Source organism: Macrotis lagotis, chromosome 1 (genome assembly GCF_037893015.1).
Source record: "Macrotis lagotis isolate mMagLag1 chromosome 1, bilby.v1.9.chrom.fasta, whole genome shotgun sequence".
NCBI classification, from domain to species: domain Eukaryota; kingdom Metazoa; phylum Chordata; class Mammalia; order Peramelemorphia; family Peramelidae; genus Macrotis; species Macrotis lagotis.
Genome location: NC_133658.1, coordinates 296244919 through 296266937, shown reverse-complemented (window position 1 = coordinate 296266937; position 22019 = coordinate 296244919). Strand labels below are relative to the sequence as shown.

Here is a 22019-nt window from a genome sequence, read left to right as displayed (position 1 = left end):
CAAAGACCTGCATCTTCAGATTCTAAGGCCAGTGATCCTTTAAGACACCATACTATCTCTCCTGAGATAAGGAGAGTCTTTTAAATGGTTTTTCTTTTCTGCTAGACTTCAGTTTCCTTTAGGGCAAGGACCATGATTTATTCATCTTGACATCTCCCAGCTTTTCTGGAAAGCCTTAAGCATAGTAAACACTTAATAAATGTTTGTTGAATGAGTGTTTTATGTTTCTGGGTCCTAATAGATTATGGACAGATAGATTATGTATAAAGAGGCACTATAGCTTAGTGGATGGGGAGTGAGACTTGGAATAAGAAAGAACTGGGTTCAAATCTTGCCTCAGATATTTACTACCTTTGTGACCCCTGGGCAAGTCACTTAATTTCTCTGTGCCTTAATTTCCTCATTTGTAAAACAGGGATGGTGGAAGAGTGAGATCTGAACTCAATGGCCTCTAAAGACTATTTTTGCTCTGAATCTTTGATTCTGTAGTCCTCTGTCCTATAAAATAAGGATTCTTAATATTATTTTAGGCATCAGGGACTCCTCTGGCATCAGGGGAAATCTATAAACCCTTTCTCAGAATTATAGTTTTGATACATAAAATAAACATAAAAGATTATATAGGAAACCAATTCTATAGAAATAAAGAAATAATATTTTTCCCCATCTAAATTCATGGACTCTTGAATGTCCAGGTTAACCATCCCTGCTATAGATTAAGAAATCCTATTTCAGTTGTAACTTTGGAGAGATGCTCTAAGTCTAAAGGGGAAGCTTCACAACTTGGCTGCCTGAGCTATCTGGCTGTGGGGTTAAACACTGATAGATTCTGGAAGCTGATGAACTAGGAACCTCAAGAGAGAGAGAGTCAGTCACTTAATAGGAAGTAAATATTAAGCTTTACTCAAAGTAATTCTGGAGTTGGCCATGTGAAAGAGCTCCTGGGAAGGCTTCGTTAGAAACATACTGAAGGACATGAAACACAAACAATAACATTGGGGTTACTGTGTATTTCTTTGGGGAGAAAAAATATCAACGAATGAGTGCTGTTAAGCATTCACTACAAGATGCTGTGCTTGGTTTTGCACTGGAAATGAGATATAATTCCTGTACTTTAGGAGCTCATAATCAAATAGGGGAAATGAGACACATAAAGCATGTATGTGCAAGGATAGCTAACTCTATAAGATCATTTACACTATAGTCAAGCCCCAATTAGTGCAAACAGGGCATCCTCTGAAATGGTTGCCTGTATTTAAATTGTCACCATTATAAGTTATAATTATGTGAAATAGGATTATTGGTTTTATCCCAATGGAAACTGGCAGTGTAGATTCAAATAATTCAAGCACTTCAAGGGATTCCTCATTTACACTGATTGGGATCTAACTGTAAATGCTTTTGATTCAGAAAGACACAGATTAAAGAGAATTCTATGACCTGGGGAAATCAGGAAGGCTTCCTGGAAGAAATGAAATTTGAGCTAGACTTTGAAATATAGGGTGATTTCTATGGAGGAAAAGGGCCTTCTAGAGGAGTGAGAAATGCACAGGCAAAACTGTGGAAGTGTTAAAAGCCTAAAGCATATTTAGATGGACAATATATGGACCAGGCTGACCATGGGTAATAATAGGAGATAAAGTTAGAAAGGCAGTATCATTATTCCAGAGCTAGAAGGAACCTCAAAGGCATCTAGTCCAATCCCATCATATTACAGATAAGAAAAAGGGAGGCCTGGAGAAGTTACATCTCTTATCCAAATTCACAGTAATAGCTGAAGCAGAATATTTTTGGGGGGAGGGTCAGGCAATCAGGGTTAGGTGACATGGGTAGGATCACACAACTAATAGGGATGTCTGAGATCACATTTGAACTTAGGTCTTCCTGACTCCAGGGTTAGCACTCTATCTACCTAGATGCCTCTTCTGAATCAGAATTTGAACTCAGATCCCATATACATGGGTAATGTTTATCCCACTATATTAAGCCCAACTGAATGTAGAGAGCCTTAGAAATACAAACTCAGCAGGTCAGGCTGTATTTGTAAACAATGGAAAATCATTGAAGGCTCTTGAGCAATGAAGAGACCTGATAAAAGTGGTAATTTAGAAAGATGAAACTAGTGGTATATTTAAGACAGATTTGAGAAAGTGGGAAATAGATACAGGATAATTAATTAGGTGGTTAAGAGATAAAGTAGATACAGTGCTAAACTGGGGTTCTGGAAGACCTGAGTTCAAATCCAGTCTCAGTGCAAAACTTATCAGCTAAGCATCTATGGTCAAGTTACTTAACTTTTCATCTGTTAATTTGGGGAAAATAACAGCTTCCAGGGCCATTCAAATAAACTAACACATGGACAATGTGTAAACCTTAAAGTGCTACATAAAATTCAGCTATTATTAGTATCTTATAAAAATAATTATTATGTATTATGTATATATTGTTTTGATATATATTATGTATAATATATATATACAATGATTGTAATATGTAACATAATATATAACTATAGGTAGGTAACTGAACAAATTATGGTATAGGAATATTATGGAGTTCTATAAGAAACCATGAATGACTGGACTCTAGAGAAGCATGGAAAGAATTACATGAACTGATGCTGAGCAAAGGGAGCAGAACCAAGAGAACATTGTACACATTAACAACAACACTGTGAGTTGATTAACTATGATGGATGCAGCTCCTCTCAGCAGTTCAGAGAGATAGGACAACCCTGGGAGATATGGACAATGCCATTCACATGCAGACCAAAAAACAAAACAAAGACAAAATGAAAACCAAACCCCCCCCCACAGAATATGAATGAACACTAGGTTCACTTTTAAAAAATATCTTATTATTTCCTTTCTATTTTATGGTTTTCTTTCTTTTCCCTTAGGCCTGATTCCTCATACATAAAATGACTAATATGTAAACATATTAAAAACAAATGTACATGTACAAACATTCATTAGACTGCTGTTGGGGGGGGAGAATGGGTGGAAGAAAATTGTGTAACATAAATATGTAAGTGGATGAATGTTGAAAAACTTTCATAATGTAATTGGAAAAATAAAATAAAATATCAATTTGTGATTCTCATAACAAACCTGGGAAGATTACAGAAGGGGAAACTTAGGCAAATAGAGACTAAGTGACTTTCACAGGGATACACAGCTAGGGAATATAGAGGTTGGATTTGAATTCAGATCTTCTTGATTCTAAGCCTGGGGCTCTCTTTACTATGCCACTTAACTGCCCTGGTAGGGGCATTTAATTATAAATTGAATAAAAAAAATCTTCTGCTTAGCACAATTTGGTTTTCCAGTCTTATTATACCTTTCTCTCACTCCCATCTCCCATATAAATTCAGTGATCCAGGGACATTGATCACCTTGCTGTTCCTAAATGAGATACTCCATCTCGTGATGCTGGACATTTTCCCTGGCTCTCCCTAATGCCCAGAACCTTCTGGCTTCCTTCAAGTTCCACCTAAAATCCCTCCTTCTTTCCCTCCATTGATGGTTTCCAATCTGTCCTGTAAACAGCCCACTTGTGCTTAGTTGCTTGACTGTTTCTCCTGTTAGAAGGTAAACACCCTGAAGGCAGGCCTGGCTTTGCCTTTTTTGGCACCCTTGGTCTTAATGTGAGTGCTTGGGTGATTAATAAATATTTATTACAGGGGCAACTAGGTGGTGCAATCAATAGAGCACTGGTCCTGGAGACAGGAAGATCTGAGTTCAAATCCAGCCTCAGAAACTTAATACTTACTTAGCTGTGTGACCTTGGGCAAGTCATTTTACCCCATTACCTTGCAAAAACCAAATAAATAAATATTTATTGCCTGACAGATTCTGAATTGTTGGGGCAGCTCTAGGGATAGAGTGTTTTAGCTACACTGAAGTTTATCCTCTTTAAAGTATCCAGCACAAAGTTATCAGAGAGGATGCAACTTCAAGCATTTGTGATATCAACAGTGAGTTCTGAATGGTAACGCCTCCATAGTGGAGACAGTCTATATTGGGTTGATTTGGTCAATGCTGTTCATTTCCATGGTGGCCAACCCTCTGACAATAAGCCTCTTCAGACTTAGTTCTTGCCAGCAGGCTGCCCTCAGTGAGCATCTTTTTAGCTTAGCACTAGTCTGGTAAATAGTAAGTGCTTAATAAACACTTGCTGACTTCTAGGAATGAGAGTCACCTCCCTGCTTTGATGAGGCATTAAAAAGGGAAAGTCAGTGAAGATCACCAAGGCAGAAATGATTTCATAACAAAACACAAGGAACAAGGTGGGGACATAGGGAGCATAATTTTACATGTGACCCTGGATTGCCAAATATTTTTCTTTTTTTTTCTCATCTGTTATTTCATCAGTACAGAGTCCTCCCAGTGAAGAACATAATACAAATGCTGACCAGCCTCTTCTGAGTTACTCAGTGCCATTGAGAGGGGGAAGTGAATTGTCCTGGGACAGCCAGGAAGAGTCAGAAGCAAGACTTGATACCAGGTCTTTCTGTCTCAGCTATCTACTTTACTTCATTTAATTAAAAAAATAAAATCAAACCCATCCCCACTTCCCCTTTATCCTGCACTTACCTTGTAGAAGAAGTCGAACCTTTTGCTGAAAGAAAGAAAGAAAAAAAATCCATTCATTTACTATTCTTTAAAAGGTTCCATTCTTATGATCTTCATGCATGAAGTAGGCAATGCCTCTCAGTACTTTCTAGAAAAACTTGTAAAAAAATCCCTATATTTCTTTAAAATCATACAAAGCTATTTTCCGGGAATGAGGATGGCAAGGGAGGAAAAGGAAACTGATATTAATAATGTGAAATATGTTAGCTGCCTTCTGGTACAGAGGAAAGAGCAGAGGGAACCTGGGTAGAAAGCCTCTGACCTGCTGTTTTGCTGTCTGTACAACCTTGGGGATGTTGTTTAACCACCTCTAAGGCTCAGCTTCCTCATTTGTAAAATGAGGGAGATGGACTTGGATGATTTCCAAAGTCTCTCTTCCAATTCAAAAATCCATGAAATTATGAAGTCTTGAGGCTTCAGAAGACTTCCTAGGTTGACTTTTCTTTCCCTTTAGAATCCAAGAACAGTAACCACACACCATCAAGAGCAGCAGCAGCATCAAGGCCAGACTTCTGGATTTCAAGATGATAATCCTGGGTCTGAATCCTAGTTCTTATGCTTCGAGCTTAAGCTCTTTTCCCTATTTTAAGTCATAGTTTCCTCATGTGTAAAATGAGACTAGGAATAGAGGAGCTACTACACAGGATTTGAGGTGGGATTCAAAGAAATTAATAGCCAGTTCTCTGTCCTAATAACCATTTAAAGTATACAAAAAGGTATACCAAAAAATAGTTTAATATTTCATACATTTAATACACAAGTAATAAAAATGAAAGTGGTACACAAAACTAGATTATGTTATATTATTCACAATAAGCAAGCATATCTTTATGGAGTGAGAGCAGTAGTGACTACAGCAGTCAACGTTGGAACATCTGCAGAACCAAAACTCATTCTAACTATTATTCTAACTCTTTTTCTTCTACTTCCATGGCTTCTGAAATGGGTGATAAGATCACCTTTGAAATCTATATTTCTATTGGTTCACTGTGTTCCAGCTTCCTATTGCTTTCACTGTTCAGGGAACACCGGCACACTCATATTGTTCAGGTGAATTTTGGGTGGAACACAAAGCAGAAACAAATGACAACTTACCCCCTGGTTGTTTGGCCCTTTTGTTCTTTACATTATATGTTTGTTTACTGAAGTAACAAAAACGAGGGAATAAAATGTAGTATTTCATCAAAGATATGAGCTTTAAGAAATAAATAAATAAATCTTATAAGCATAGTTCCATCAATTTTTTTCTACCTATGGACAAAATGAACATTACTATGGTGCTTAGAAAATGCTGTTGCACTGATGAATACTAAAAAAGAGTAAGGATTGTAAATTTGTGATTTCTACATTGGGCAGCTGCTGAGGTGCCCACCTTGGAGAGAACCCTGATTACAAGTGCTATTTTAATAACCAGTTTGCCGAACTCAACATAAAATTAGGTATTGGTTCTGCTGAATCAGTACAAACCGGCTGAATCTTACCACTGGTTTGAAGGAATGTTCCAACAAAATAAAGTATAATGAAAACCAAAAAAAAAAAATAGTGATTACTATTATACAGTAAATCTTCTAAGTCTAAGGGACTGTAGGTTTTGTAGTCAGAAGGCCCAAACTTTTGCCTGTTTTTAAGAAGTATCCTGGCCCTCTGAGAAAACTAGATGGCACAGTGAATAGAGCATTGGCCTTGGAACCAGAAGACTTATCTGCATGAGTTCAAATCCTACCTTAGACATTTACTAGCTGTGTGATCCTGGGCAAGTCATTTGACTCTGTTTGCATCAGTTTTCTTCTGGAATGGCAAACCATTCCAGGATCTTTGCCAAGAAAACACCAAATGGAGTTACAGAGAAGCAGATGACCAAAACAATTCAACAGCAACAGCTGGTCCCATAGAAAGAATCCAGGACTAGGATTCATCAGACTTAGTTTCATGTCTAGGGTCTGCCAATTAATAGGTCTAAGATGTTAGTCAAGTCAGAGAACTACAGAATTCTGTGGTCTCAGTTCCCCTCCTTTGCAAAATGGGAATCTTAACTCACAGGGCTGTTGTGAGGAAAGCAGTTAAGAATAAAGCACTGTGAATTATTATAATGATTATTATTATTATGTATTATAATATAATATGTAACAATGTATCATAATATATTATAACAATAATAAATTATATGTTTATATCATATAATGACAATTATATTACAAGTTATGATAATTATGATCCTTACAAATATATTTAATGTTGCTAAAGCATCAATAGTAGTACCTAACAGCTACAGGAGTACATTGATTGTATAAAATAATAACAACAAAAATAATAACTAACATTTATATAAAATTTTAAGAGTTGACTGAAAAAGCTAAACATAGCACAAAAGTCCAATCCTTTCTTTTTATGGGAAAAAAAGCTGAGATCTAAAGAGGCTAAATGACTTTTGACTTACTCAAGGTCACACAGATTGTAAATAGCAAAACAAGATATTTGAAAGCAGGTCCTCTTGACTCCAAATCCAGGGCTCCTTCTATGACCCTGGAGTATTGTTGCTTCTACCATACCATGAGACATCATTGGTTATTCTCTGGTCAGGATAAGGTGAAGTGTGTTTGACCTTACTCTAGTGTATGTGATATACTGTAGGCACAATAAACCTGGGATCCTGCACAAGAGTCAGTAGACATCACTCTGAACCTTGGAGAAGAAGACAGAGTCTGGGAAAAGGCCTGGGACTTGTGGACATTACTAGATGAAATTGGGGTCAGTCCCACCTCTGGTTTGGCAATGTTGAGAGAGCCTAGCAAGTCCTAATCTGAAACATCCATGGGAAAATCCAGCAAACCTGTCAGGTTGAAAGTGGAATGAAATCTGGAGTTATGGGTGGGAACTGGGAAGAGCTCACAGCCTGTATTTTCTTCCAGAAACCGGTGGCTACTTAGGTGGAAGTGAGGCTAGTCTACTCAGGAAGATATGTGGGTCTCCACACTTTGGTACTTTTGTTATAAAGGGCAATTAGGTGGCATAGTAGAGAGAGAGTACCAGGCCTGTAGTGAGGAAGACTCATCTTCCTCATTTCAAATCTGACCCCAGATTAGTTGTGTGACCCTGTCTGTCTCAGTTTCCTCATCTATAAAATGATCTGAAAAAGGATATGGTAAACTACTCTTGAATCTTTGCAAAGAAAACCCCAAAAGGGTCATGTAGACTAAAATAACAGTCATGTGACTAAACTAACAGAATAAAAAGTAGCAAAGGATAAAATTATAAGGTTTAGAGATCATTTAATTCTTACATATTTTTAGATTGAGAAACTGAGTAGAAGAGAGGTTAAGAGACTTGTCTGTGATCTCACAGATATTAATTGAAAGCAACAAGATTTGAACCCAGATCTTCTTAACTATAAGCCTAGCACACTTTCTACTATGCTAAATTGACTGGTTGAGTTTGCCAAATGTGCTGTAGGAGGAAAATAATCCTGAATTTGGAATTCAGGTCTTAGTTCTAGCTCTGATCCTCATAGGTAAATCCAACTTACTGAGTCTAAAAATGAGATATTATATATATATATATATATTTATTACAATATATAATGATAAATAATAAATAAAATTATATATAATAATACCCATGTAATAGCATTGTTGTGGGGAATCAAAGGATGATTCATGCAAGCCCTCATAACCCTCCCAAGCGCAATATAAGTATGAGTTATTACTATGATTAGACTTAGATGGAAAGTCACCTCAGAATTTTCTCTGGCAAAGGCAGACTGTCAAGCAGTACAAGTTACTATAGGGAAGAAAACTTTCTGACCAGATGCCTCATATATTCTATATAAATGACACCCCAAACTGGAATCTCCCCAATTCACCTGAAGCTTAATTCTTCTAAATTTATTGTCTCTATGTCATACCAGCCACAGCTTCAATCTATATTGCAGTTTGGGATTACAAAACATGTTATACACTGCTCTTGTTGTTTGCTTGTTCCTCACAGACATAGGAAGTTGGCAGCAAATATTACCCCCCCCCATTTTAATAGGAAGATATTGAGACTTGGAAAGTTCTCACAGGGGGTAAATATCATTGGCCAAGTCTCAGATCCAGATTGTCTGATTCCAAGGCTTTCTCTACTATACCACACTGCCTCCAAGTAGCAAATAGAAGGGATTGTTAAGGTCAGAATGTCCCCTGAAAAGTTAACATCCAAAGGTTTCTTTGATGGGAATGAAGGAAATTTCAGGGACACAAGACAAATGCTCAGTGACTATGCAGCCACAACCTACAAGCCAATGAGTAGCTATCTGTTGAACAGCTGAAGGAAAGAATAGTAACCTTGGACAAATTGTTTGGGCCCCATTTCCACATCTGCTAAAAGAAGGGAGTTTAGATGAGAGGATCTCTAAGATCTTTGTCTAACTCTATTCAAATTTTACAATATCCATACCACATAGATTTCCTTCTATTTCTAACATCTCAAATTTAAAGGAAAATAACTTTCACTGACAATCAAGGTTTCAACATAGCCTCTTACTGACTTTTTATGATTTTTTTGATAGTAAATATGATTTCATCATGATGGAACTTCCAGAAGGAAATTTCCTCTACCAATGCAGATTGGCAATCTTTCTGCAACATATAATCTCAGGGAACTTGACATGAAAAGCCAAGGTCTAAAACTACAGTTGCACAACAATTGTTTATTTACACTGATCCAAGTAGGAAGGGGTCTTTTCCCATGAGTCAAAAAAGTCAGAAGTTCAGATTTTAAAAAGGAAGAGGGGCAGCTAGGTGGTGCAGTGGATAGAGCACTGGCCCTGGAGTCAGGAATACCCGAGTTCAAATCTGACCTCAGACACTTAATAATTACCTAACTGTGTGGCCTTGGGCAAGCCACTTAACCCATTGCCTTGCAAAAAAACCCAAAACAAAAACGACCCCCCCCCCCCAAAAAACCCTGTCATTTCAAACAGGAAAAATAAAAGGGGAATTCACATTACCTTTTTTCTGTTTGGCTCGGATGAGGTAGATGGAGGCAATCAGCAGAGCTACCAGCACAATACACACTATGACCACTGCAATCAAGATGCTTTGGGATCTAGACTCTGAAATGAAAAAGCTTGCAAGAATTACAGGAAGCAGGTGTTCTAAGTATGCAAAAAAAAAAAAAGAAAAAGAAAAAGAAAGAAAAAAAGAAAAAAGGAGATGCTTCTTTATATTAAATAAGAGTCATTAACCAGTAGCATCTGGATGTGTGTTTTCAGATGTTCTAAGATGTGTGGGCAGATTCACTGAGCTAAACACATGTTTCCATGCAGACGGAAAGAAGATGAAGAAGAAATGATATAAATCTTCTATGGGAAGCAATTTTTTTAAGTCATCACTTTTTAAAAGAGATAGCTTGGTGTAGTAGACAGAGCTAGTCTCAGAATAAGGAAGACCTGAATTCAAATGTGACCTAAGACAAATACTGACTGTATTAATAACTCTGGGGCAAATCATTAAAATTTCTAGTGCCTCCAGGAAACTCTTTGAATAGCTGCAAAGCAAGGGTCAACCTGCATTAATGAATGGAGTTTCCTAAACCAGTGAAATCAGAAATTTGATTCCAAAAAGAAAAGAAAAAAAAAAGAATTGCCACAGGGAGGCCCAGGACAAGTAACTAGTCACCCCTACAAGCCTTAGTTTGGGCACTTGATCCCATCCCCTCTTCCCCAGTCTTTTCCAATATACTACAACCTCAATCATTTTTTCCTGATTTAACATGTCTCTACCTACCAGTTATTTCCCTATTGCTTTCAATATGCCCAAGTCTACCTCATAAAAAATTGTCACTATTTTTGTTGTTGTTGCTCTTCAGTAATGGTGACTTTTCATGATTGCATTTGGAGTTTTCTTGGCAAAGATACTGGAGGGACTTGCTATTTCCTTTTCCAGTTCATTTTAGAGATGAGGAAATTGAGACAGTCAGAGTTACATGACTTGCCCAGGTTCACACAGCTAATAAGTCTCTGAGGTCACATTTGAACTCAGGAAGCAGTCTTCCTCATTCCACTCCCTCCAAATGTGCCACCTTACTGCTCCATTAAATCCTACCATTCTCAAATTCTTGCCCTAAATCTCATCCTTTTTTTTTTTTTAGCAAAGCTCCTAGTAAAAAAGTTGTCTACTCACTGCTTCCTCTCCCTTTTCTTGTTTCTCATTTACTTCTCAATTCTTTGGAATCTGGCTTCTGCTTTCATCACTCTACTGAAATTGCTTTCTCCAATGATTTCTTGATTGTCCTAGCTGATGTTTTCTCCTCAGTCTTCCTCCCTCTGGATTTAGCTGACCTAGCTGATAGTCTTCTGATAGTCTGTTTTCTGGGTTTTTGTGACACTACCTACAGGAAGGAAACTCTCTTATCTATCTCCAGTCATTCCCTCTGAGGGCTTATCATACATATGCATCCCCTTTAGTATTGGTATTCCTCAAAATTTTGTACTGAGTCCTACTCTTTACCCCCTCTATGTTCTCTATAAGTTACTTCATTAGTTCCCATAAGTTTAACTATAATCGTTGCTGATGACATATTTTATCTCTCTCTTTATCTCCATTTCCATCTCCATTTTTTTATTCCATATCTATCTCTATCTCTGTCTCCAAACCTAGTCTATTCTCTGAGGTTCAGTACAATATTACCAACTAGACATTTAGACTGAATATCCGAGAATCATCTTTTTTTGTTTTCAGGCATTTGGGGTTATGTGATTTGCTTACAGTTGCACAGTTAGTGTGTGAGGCTGAATTTGAATGAAGATCCTTCTGATTATGCATACCATCCAACTGTGCCCCCTCCTCTCCAACCAAGACATCTTAAATACACCCTATCCAAAACTAAACTCATTATCACTTCAATCCTCTCCACTTCCAAATTTTCTTATTTCTGTTGAAGTCTCTACCATCCTACCAAGTGTTTCAGATGCAGAGCCTTGAAGTTATCCTCACCTTCTCTCTTCTCCCTCATCCCCTATGTTAAATGTTACCAAATTCTGCTCTTTTCACCTCCAACTCTCTAACATCTGACTCCTCTCCATAAACATAGTTACCCTTAGTTTCTCTTGCCTAAATTATTGTAGCAGCTGCTTCTTTTTTCTTATTTTGTTGTTGTTGTTGTTGTTTTTGCAAGGCAATGGGGTTAAGTAACTTGCTCAAGATCACACAGCTAAGTATTTTTCAAGTGACTGAGGTCAAATTTGAACTTAGTTCCTCCTGACTCTAGGGCCAGTGCTCTATCCTCTGTGCCACCTAGATGCTCCACTAGCCTCTTAATTTATCTTGTTAACTTAAAGCCCTTCCCTACTATAGTCCTTTCCCATCATTGTTGCCAAATTAATTTTCCTTAAGCACAGATAGGGCTATGTCACTTTCCAAATCAATCAATCCATTGTTTTCCTATTGCCTCTAAGGCAAGATATAAAGTCTTCTATTTAGCCCTTAAAGCTCTTTACAACATAACCTCAATCTATTTCTTCAACCTTACTGGAACTTACTTCCATTCTTCCATTCTTCAATCCAGCCAAACTAGATTCCTGTGTTTCCCATCTCCATGCTTTTGTGATAGCTGTCCAACATGCATCAAAGAATCTCTCTTCCTTTAAAATGCATCTATAATACCATTTTTCTTGCAAGATAGCTTTCCTTTTTCCCACAACTGTCAGTCAGTCAATAAACATTTATTGAGTACCTACTATTTTCTGGACACTAAGCTAAGCGCTGACACAAAAAGAGACAGAAGATAGTCCCTGTCCTCAAGGAGCTCACAATAAGATGGACTAATAATAGCCAGAATTTATATAATGCCTCCCATATATTTTACAAATACAAATACCATATGTTTTACAAATCTCATTTGAGATTGCTGTTTCATTCCCATTTCATAGTGATTGCTTTCTCAAACTATCTTATATTCAAGATTTTTGTATGAATTTATATTTTTACCTTCATATATTTCTATATATGCTTGCTGCATCCCCCATTAGAATATAAGCTCCATATGAGTAGGTAATGTCTACTTTGATGACTGGTACACAGTGGACACTTGGTAGTTGCTTGATCAGTACTGACTACTTTATCTGTGAAATAGGGATGATCATACTTGCACTCCAGATAATGTATAAAGTATAATTTAAACTTTTATTATTTATATTTTTTATTCCTATGTTTTTTGTTTGTTTTTTTCTCTTTGTTTTTTTTTTTAAATACAGGTCATGTACATTTTGTGTTTTTGCTGTTCTCATAGTAGCCCCAATCTGGAAAGTAAAGGAATATCCATCTCCTGTGGAATGGCTAAACAAATGATGATAGAAGAATATAATAGCATTAGGAGGGAAACAATTCAGGGGTGGGGGGATTTCATAGAAAGTTTCTCTGAAAGAGGTTGCAAGACTCCTAGTTCTTCCTATTATACCACTGCAATATGAGACTAAAAATCAAAAGTGTCTCAATGATGTTACTAACTTCCTATATTACCTCGGGCAAAACACTTTCCCCAATGGCCTCAGTTTTTCAATGTATAAAATAAAAGAACTGGATTAGCATACCTAAGGTTCTTTCCACTTTTAATATTCTATATTCTAAAGTCCCTTCTAGCTCCAAGATTTAAAAAATTCTCTTTCCATTTATGTATGTGCATTGCTGCCCAACTCTCTTTCACTACCCCCTCCTCCCCATCCCTTGTAGGGATTCTGAGCAAATATAATTTGTTAGAGGTTGCAGATTTAAATTAGGGATGGTTAATTTGAAACCTTAAGAATATGTAAGGAGTATCATGGTTAGAGTTCTGAACTTGGAGCAAGGAAAACCTGAATTCAAATTCTGTCTCTAATACCTAAATACTTATGTAATGCTGGGAAAAAGGCGGTTGGAGTTGATGGTCCCTTCCAGGTCTAAATCTATGAGACTATGTTCTTCCTGTGTGATTTTTGTTTTGTTTTGATTTTTAGGATTTTGCAAGGCAAATGGGGTTAAGTGGCTTGCCCAAGGCCACACAGCTAGGTAATTATTAAGTGTCTGAGGCCAGATTTGAACTCAGGTACTCCTGACTCGAGGGCCGGTGCTCTATCCACTGCGCCATCTAACCACCCCCATGTGTGATTTTTTTAAAAAAAATTCATTTTAAAATTTTGAGTTCCAAATTCTTGCCTTCTATCCAGTCCCTCCCCCACCCATTGGGCAGGTTAAGTAATATGATACTCATTATAAATGTGAAATCATGCGAAATAAATTTTCATATTAGCTATGTAAAAAAAAGCAAAACAAAGTGAAAAATAGGTAGATAGCATTTTTCATCATGAATTCTTTGGAATTGTCTTGAATCATATATTGCTAAGAATAGTTAAATCATTCATAGCTGATCATTGTACAATAATTACTGTTACTATTCACAATGTTCTGCTACTTCACTTTGAATTGATTCATACAAGTTTTCCCAGGTTTTTCTGAAATTAGCCTGTTCTTTTTGTGTAGTGGTATTTCATTCCAATCATACAACACAATTTGGTCAGTCACTTCCCCAAATGATGGACATTCCCTCAATTTCTAATTCTTTGTTACCATAAAAAGAGCTGCTATAAATATTTTTATACAAACAGGTCTTTTTCCTTTTCCTTTGATCTCTTTGGGATACAAATGGGTATGCACAGTTTTATAGCCCTTTGGGTATAGTTCCAAATTACTCTCCAGAATGGTTGGATTAGTTCACAGTAGTTCACATTAGTATCCCTATTTTCCAACATCCCCTTTAACATTTGTCATTTTCCTTTTCAGTTATGTTAGCCAATTTGATAGGTGTGAGGTGGTACAGCAGAGGTGTTTTAATTTGCATTTCTCTAATTATTAGTGATTTGGAGCATTTTTTGTATTCATTGATTACATTTGATAGCTTTGATTTCCTTCTCTGAAAACTGCCTATTCAAATCTTTTGACCATTTATCAATTAAAGAATGGTTCTTATTTTTATAAATTTGTTTCTTATGTATTTGAGAAATTGAGACTTTATCAGAGAATCCTGCTAAAACCTGTCTCTTCCCCACCCCCTGTTTTCTTTCTCATTTTGACTGCAGTGATTTTGTTTATACAAAATCTTTTTAATTTCATGTAATCAATAAAATTCATCCACTTTACCTCCTATAATCTTCTCAATCTCTTGTTTGGTCATAAAAACTACCCTTATCTATAGATCTGACAAGTAGCTTTTACCATTCTCCTTTAGTTTGCATATGGCATCATCCTTTATGTATAAACCATGTACCTATTTTGACCTTATCTTCATAAATGGTATGAGATACTGATTCGTGCCTGGTTTCTGCCAGACTGCTTTCCAGTTTTACCAACAGTTTTTGTCAGATAGTGAGTTCTTGCCCCAATAACCTGGATCTCTGAATTTATCGAATGCTAAATTACTATGGTCACTTTACTTCTGTATTTTGTGTACCTAATCTATTTCACTCTGTTTTTTAGCCAGTATCAGATTATCTTGATAATTCACATTTTTAATAGCTTAAAAATTGAAACAGCCTCCCTTCCTTTATATTTTTTTATTAATTCTCTTGATAATCTTGACCTTTTGTTCTTCTAGATAAATTTTGTTATTATTTTTACAAGTCTCTTAAATAATTCTTTGGTAGTTTGACTGGTATAAGAAGGAAATTAATTTAGATGGAATTGTCATTTTATGATATTGACTCATCCTACCCATGAGCAATTAAAGTTGCTTCAATTGTTTAGATCTGTCTTTATTAGTGTAAAAAGTGTTTTATAACTGTTGATTTTGTGAGCAGCTCTTAAAACATACAAAGAGGGGATGCTGCCCTCTGTTATGCTCTTTCAAAGGCATAATATAATAATAATAAGAATAATAGCTAACATTTATAAAGCACTTGTGCTAAGCACTTTAAAAATATTCTCATTTAATCCTCACATAAACCCTGGAAGGTAGGTGCTATTATTATCATCATTTTACAGAAGAGGAAAACAGAGAGGTTAAGTGATTTCCTCAGTTACACTATTACTAAGTGTCTGAAGCTGGATTTGAATTCAGTTTTTAATGACTTCAGGTGTCTAGTCACTGCACCACCTAGCTGCCTTATAAAGTATGTGCATGCTGATTTGATTCTCTATAATTAAATATTAAAACTGTGATACAAAGCAATTATGGTGGACCTTTGACAATGAGTGGCAAATTCTGATTTTGACCTCCCCCAAATGAAGGAAAGAATAAAGCATTTATTAAGTGCTTACTATGTACTCAGTGCAGCTAAACATTTAACAATAATATTTCATCTGAACCTCACAACAATTCTTCAAGTTAAAAGACCAATGCTCTATTCAATTTACCTTCTAGCTAAAATCTTAGAATCATGGAATGAACCCTGAATGAGGGATCAAAGCCCAGATTTGGGTTCAAGCTCTGTTATTTACTAGCAGTATTACCCTGAGCAAGTCATTTCTTGACCTCTGTTCCACCACAAAGCAGGATGAACATGAGAACCACATGAAACAATAGGTCTGAAAGAGCTTTGTAAATTAAAGTCTTTGTATTCATGTGAAGGCTGATACTAATGACAATTTGATGATCATCCTTGGTCAGGTCAGCCATGTCAGGTATGAATGGACCCACAGGACTGAGTCTACTCTAATCATCTCCATATGAAACAGCAGAGAGCTAGAGTCTCCTTATGAAAGCAAAGATGGACTCACCTGATGGTTTTTTATCTATAGTCTCAGAAGGTGGGAGAGGATGAAATGTTTTAGTGGCATTGATTGGAGGCTGAGAATCATGAAACACCTGACAAGTGATCTCCAGTTCTTCCTTTAGTGCAGATATGTTAACCAGGGTTGAGAGGCTGAAGGTGCCATTTTTGTTCTCTGTGGCTTCAGATGTCTTCCCTTCCTCAAACTTAGAGCCATTCTTTATCCACTGGACACTCACATTTTGGGGATAGAAATTATTTACATGACAGTTGATGATCCCATCATTTGTGGAAACATCTTGAGGTAAAATGTATACTTCAGGTTTAACTAGAAGAAAAGATAAAACCTTCAGGTTAATCAAATGAAGACTTGTCTCTCTCTTGTCCTTGAGTCATCACAGAATCCCAGGGAAGGTAGCAATACTAAACAAGAAGCAGGACTCTACCCTGGCAGTAGGTATCCTTAGGTGTAACTGGGGAATCCCTAACATCAGGAACAACAGATTCTTCCATGAGGCTATAAGTTTCTTGTGGACAGGGACTGTTATTTTTCTTTCTGTAACATTTCTGTAACTTTCTGTAGATTGTCCTTCACATCATTTTTAGAAATGTTGGTTGACTTGAATTGACTGAAAATGACTAAGAATGGAATCTATCCCTTTCCCTTACTTACCTATTTCCTTCTCAGAGCTCAAACATTATTCATTTGGACTGCTTTTGAGTATACAGATAGATATTCCTCTAAATAGGATTCAAGGATTGGATTTTCAGGGACGAAAGGGACTAAGTTTCCTGTCCCAGCTCCTGTCCTATGACCTGTTTTCTTTAACATCAGCAAAGGATGTAGAGATTTGTAGCTTAGGCAGAACTTCTTCAGGAATGAAGAGAAAAGACACAAAACTCACTTTCTAGGTCTAGGTTGGACTGTTTAAGGTTTGAGGAGAGTAGACACAGCTCAACAGATCTAGTTGTGATATGAGATCAAAACTTAGGGAGAGAACATGCACCAGTCTGTGGCATGGCAACCATGTGTCCCTATCTTCTTATCTTCAGGCTATTCCAAAGCACGTGTGAAATCCCTCTAGATGCTGATCAGCTCTGTCAGATTGACAGAGTAGCTCTTGAACATGGGGCTTACATTGTGCTTTATGCTCAGGAATGGAACTCTCAGGACATGCATCCGTTGAGAGCAAGCAGATCCTAGACCCTTGAAGACACCAATCATGGAAAAGCTTAAGGAAGCAGGTGCTTAGCACCTAGAATAATAGGTATCAATCACATTGTTTTTGTCTACAGAAACTTAGCTGTTTTGTAGAAGAGCCAAGTATGACTAGATAGTCCTTGGAGGCATTTATATCTTGAGATGAGAGTATGGTTTCTCATTGATGTTAACTATACCACATCTCTCCTATAGTTAATTAATCAAGCTTTAATTAAGCACCTGTGATAGACACTTTGACTATAAATACAAAAATGAGATAGTCCTGTCTTCTAGGCATTTATTTTCTAAAAGGGGAATATAATACATCCACAAATAAGTAAATACAAACTATCCACAAAATCAATACAGTGATAAAAAGGAGCATATAAATAGAAGATGGAATATTGGATATGGAAAAATAGTCCAATTTGGCTAGAACAGAGAATGCATGAGGGAATGTAATAAGCAATCTATTGGAAAAGTTCAACTGGAAGAATGCCAACTCCAGAAGTTTCTAGTTCAATCTAAAGGCAAGTGGGAGTCATGGAAGCTTATTATGGCCAGATTTGTACATAGGAATATCACTTTTATAGGATAAATTGGAAAAGAGGAAAAAATAGAGAGAGGGGGAAGTCATTAGGAGGCTAGTAACAAAGATTAGGAAAGAGATGATGCAGACTTGGACAAAATAGTCAATAAACATTTGTCCTATGTGTTAGGAACCATACTAAGCACTAGAATAGAGAAGGGATGAAGATGAGATTTGGAAATGGAACTGACAAAGCTTGGCATAATGGAGGACAGTGAGGGAAAAGGACTATAGGCAAAGAAGAGTGAAGAATCAAGGATGACTCCTAGGAGAATGGTGGGAAAAAAGGAAGTTATGAGGAAAGGTAGGATCAGGAAGAAAGATAATGAGTTCTGTTTTGGACAAGGTGAATCTGAGATATCTAGGGGCCAGGCAGGGAAAGATATTAAAGAAGCAGTTGGAGCTTCAGGACTAGAACCCCAGAAACAGATGAAGGTTGTATATGTAGATTTGGATGCATTTACACAGAGATGATAGTTGAATTTATGGGAGCAGATAAGACCACAAAAAGACAGTGTGGGGATAGAAGAAGGTAGCCCTATGGTAAACCCATATCTAGATGACCAGACAAAGATGAACAAAAAAAAACAAGAAGTTTAGTCTGACAGATAGGAAAAGAGCCACAAAAACCCAGGAAGTAAGTCTAGAAGGGTGTAGGTAATAGTGACAAATTCTGCAGAGGCAAAAAAAAGGATAAAGACTAAGAAAAGGCCTTCAGATCTAGCTATATGAAAAGATCACTGGTGACCTTGGAGGGAATCATTGCAGTCAGGTGGCAAGGTTGGGAACAGAGGAGTAATGGAATAAGTGATAGAGATGAGCTAATAATGGAAATTCTACTACTGAGAGTTGAGAAGTGAGAGGTAGGAGAGAAATTGAGAGCAATGAGAAGGCTTTTTTTGTCCTCTAAGAATCTGGCTGCGAAAGAGCACAAAGAGAAGAAAAGTAAGGAAAAGGGAAAGGAAAGAGAAATATCAGATGATAGCTTGAGGGGATGATAAAGTCAATGAGGATTGTCAAAACAGTGAGAAAGATTTGAGCATGTTTGAAGACAGCAGGGAAGGAAAGGAATAGTGGGGAAGAAGAGGTTGAAAATTCAGGAAGGAAAAGGAATAGTGATAGGAGCAAGCACCTGAAGGAAGAAGTAGGGAATGAGAATCAAGAGTACAAGAAGAATGTGTGCTAGTGGCAGAGAGAATAGCCATCTTGTCCTCCAATATCAGAGGAGAGTCTGGGAATGATGCTAAAATGAACTGAAGTATGGAATTGGAGATGAGTGGAAGTGCATGCCAGATGGCTTCAATTTTTTTCAGTGAAGCATGAAATAAGGTCCTCTGCTGAGTAGGAGCTGGGAGGTCAGAAAAGGTGTGAGTTGAGGTTAAGGGGGAATCCAATAGAGCTGATCAGGGAACAAGAAAAGAATTGGTAGGTGGCAGTGAGTGTTAAGCGAATACAGTGTGACACTTAAGGTCCCATTCACCACAGTAGTGCGATGTCTTCTAGAAGTGTTTGTGAGCACAGGGGCAGTAGGAGGGAAGGTAGCAAGGGTGGGAAAAACACAGGTGTTTGGAAAAATCTAGGCAATGACAGGACAGTGGGTAGGAGCTTCAAAGACTGATGGCAGTGTAAGGTTGAATTAGTGTTTTGGAGAGGAAAAGAGTGGGAAAAAATTAAGATCAGAGCAGGATTGATAGCCTGGGAAACCAGGAACGCATTTGTAATAGCTACTATTTATATGTCATTTTAAGTTTTGCAAACTTATGTTTAAATATTATCTTATTTGCTTCTCACAATAACCCTGGGAGATAGGTGTCAATATTATCCCTAGTTACAGAGGAGGAAACTGAGGCAGACAGAGATTACCCAAGGTGACCCAGTTAAATAGGTCAAATTTGAACTCAGTTCTTCCTGACTCCAGATCCAACCCTCTATATGCTGCACTGCTCAAATAACTCTGGGAATCATACTATAAAAGCATTTTTATACTTAGTCCACCTCAATTTTATTAACTTTGAAGGAGTCTCTATATAATATGAAACAACAACTAGATGGAAAAAGGCAGCTAAGTGGTACAATAGACAGAGTACAGAGAATGGAGTCAGGAAGATTCTTCTTCTTGAGTTAAAATCTGGTTTTAGACATAACATAGCTGTGTTACTCTGAGCAAATCACTTAACCCTATTTGCCTCAGTTTCTTTATCTATAAAAAGAGCTGAAGAAGGAAATGGTAAACTGCTCCTGTATCTGTGCCCCAAATGGGATTACAGAGTTGGACACAACTGAAAAAGATCCATGAAATATATAAATACAGCCCCCAAACACAGGTAGGAAGCCTCTCTCCACATCTCATTCCCTCTTCTTTGTCTCAGTCTTAAGCAGACTTGTTTTCCTTATAGGGATCTTAGGGTCAATTACCTTCATAAAGACAGAGTTTACCCTAAGAACCTTAAGGTTTCCCTGGAAAGTATCAAGGAAGACAAATGAGTGTAACTGTTTGCTCATTGCCTTGATTGATATAATTACATTAGAAATTCTGTGTACTTAGTGGAATCTGAGGCCCCCCTCCCCAATTGTCACAATCCTGAAACTACCCTTTTTTTAACCCTGAAAGTTCTTGATTCAAATCTCTCTAACACTTTATTTGGGCTTGAGGCACCAAGGGGACGGCAGGGATAAAGCACTGGGCCTGGAGACAGAAAGACAAATTCTGTGTGACCCTAGGCAAGTATTTTTGCCTCATTTTCTCCAACTGTAAAACTGGGATAATTACAACTACCTCATAGGGTTGTTGTGAAGATTAAATGAGATAATATTTGTAAAGTGTTTAGCACAGTGTCTGGCAGATGGGAGGAGCTTTATAAAAATTTAGAAGCTTCCCTTTTCTTTTTCATTATTCTCATCAGAAGTCATAGTGCCAGATAGCTTTAACTCTCATACTTGGAATTCCTACCTTGGCACCATTTCCTTATTTTTTTTTTATTTTTTGCAAGGCAATGGGGTTAAGTGGCTTGCCTAAGGTCACACAGCTAGGTAATTATTAAGTGTCTGAGGTCAGATTTGAACTCAAGTACTCCTGACTCCAGGGCCAGTGCTTTATCCACTATGCCACCTAGCCGCCCCCACACCATTTCCTTATCAGCCACCATGCAGAGTTGTAGGCATACTGGCCCAACTCCCTCCTCTTTCCTGTTCAATCAATCAATAAATGTGCCTAACTCTAGTGATATAAAAAGAGGCAAAAGACAGTTCCTGCTCTCAAGGAGCTTATAATCTAATGGAAACAATAAACAACCAAATATTTAGAAAGAAAACAATTTACAGGATAAATAAGAACTAATAAACAGAGGGAAGGTATTAGAATTAAAAGGGGTTGGGAAAGGCTTCTTGTGGCAGATGGAATTCTAGCTGAGATTTCAAAGCCAAGAGATCAGTAGACAAAGCAGAGGAGGGTGGGCATTCTAGTCAGTTCTGAAACCTTAAGCAATTAAACTTGGTGTCCGATGGCTCCACTGTAATGTTCCAAGTCTAATGATTCATCCCTCTCTGATCATACCTCCATGGTAATTTGTGACCTTCTTTGACGGCAAGGGATATCTTTGCTTTTGTATTTGTGACCACCCCCTCTTCCACAGTTTAACATATATATTTGGCACATAATAAAACTTAATAAATTAGTCTTACTTCATTATTTTAATCCAACAATAATAATGACTTGTATTTTTCTAGGACTTTATGGTTTATACATAATCTTTTTTACTGTAGTTCTGGGAGATATGCAGTGCAAATATTATTAGGCTTCATTTTGCAGATGTGGAAATAGCATGAGAAAGGTAAAATGTCTTGGCCAGGGTCAAAAATTTGACCAATAGAAGGCCT

At 37.2% G+C, this 22019-nt stretch overlaps 1 protein-coding gene across 3 annotated transcripts in view; it reads right to left on the bottom strand.

Annotated features, from left to right (window-relative positions):
* The window catches only part of LOC141505372 (tyrosine-protein phosphatase non-receptor type substrate 1-like), an 86969-nt gene that overhangs the window by 15640 nt on the left and 49310 nt on the right, over positions 1 to 22019 (bottom strand). For 2 of the 3 annotated variants that reach the window (XM_074211172.1, XM_074211173.1), the window contains exons 5-7: positions 16361 to 16681; positions 9622 to 9726; positions 4596 to 4620 (exon numbers count right to left, since the gene is read on the bottom strand). In XM_074211172.1, the coding sequence (XP_074067273.1) occupies positions 4596 to 4620; positions 9622 to 9726; positions 16361 to 16681 (451 nt within the window). The remainder of the gene's footprint in view (positions 1 to 4595; positions 4621 to 9621; positions 9727 to 16360; positions 16682 to 22019) is intronic. The other variant, XM_074211174.1, reaches the window with a different exon arrangement.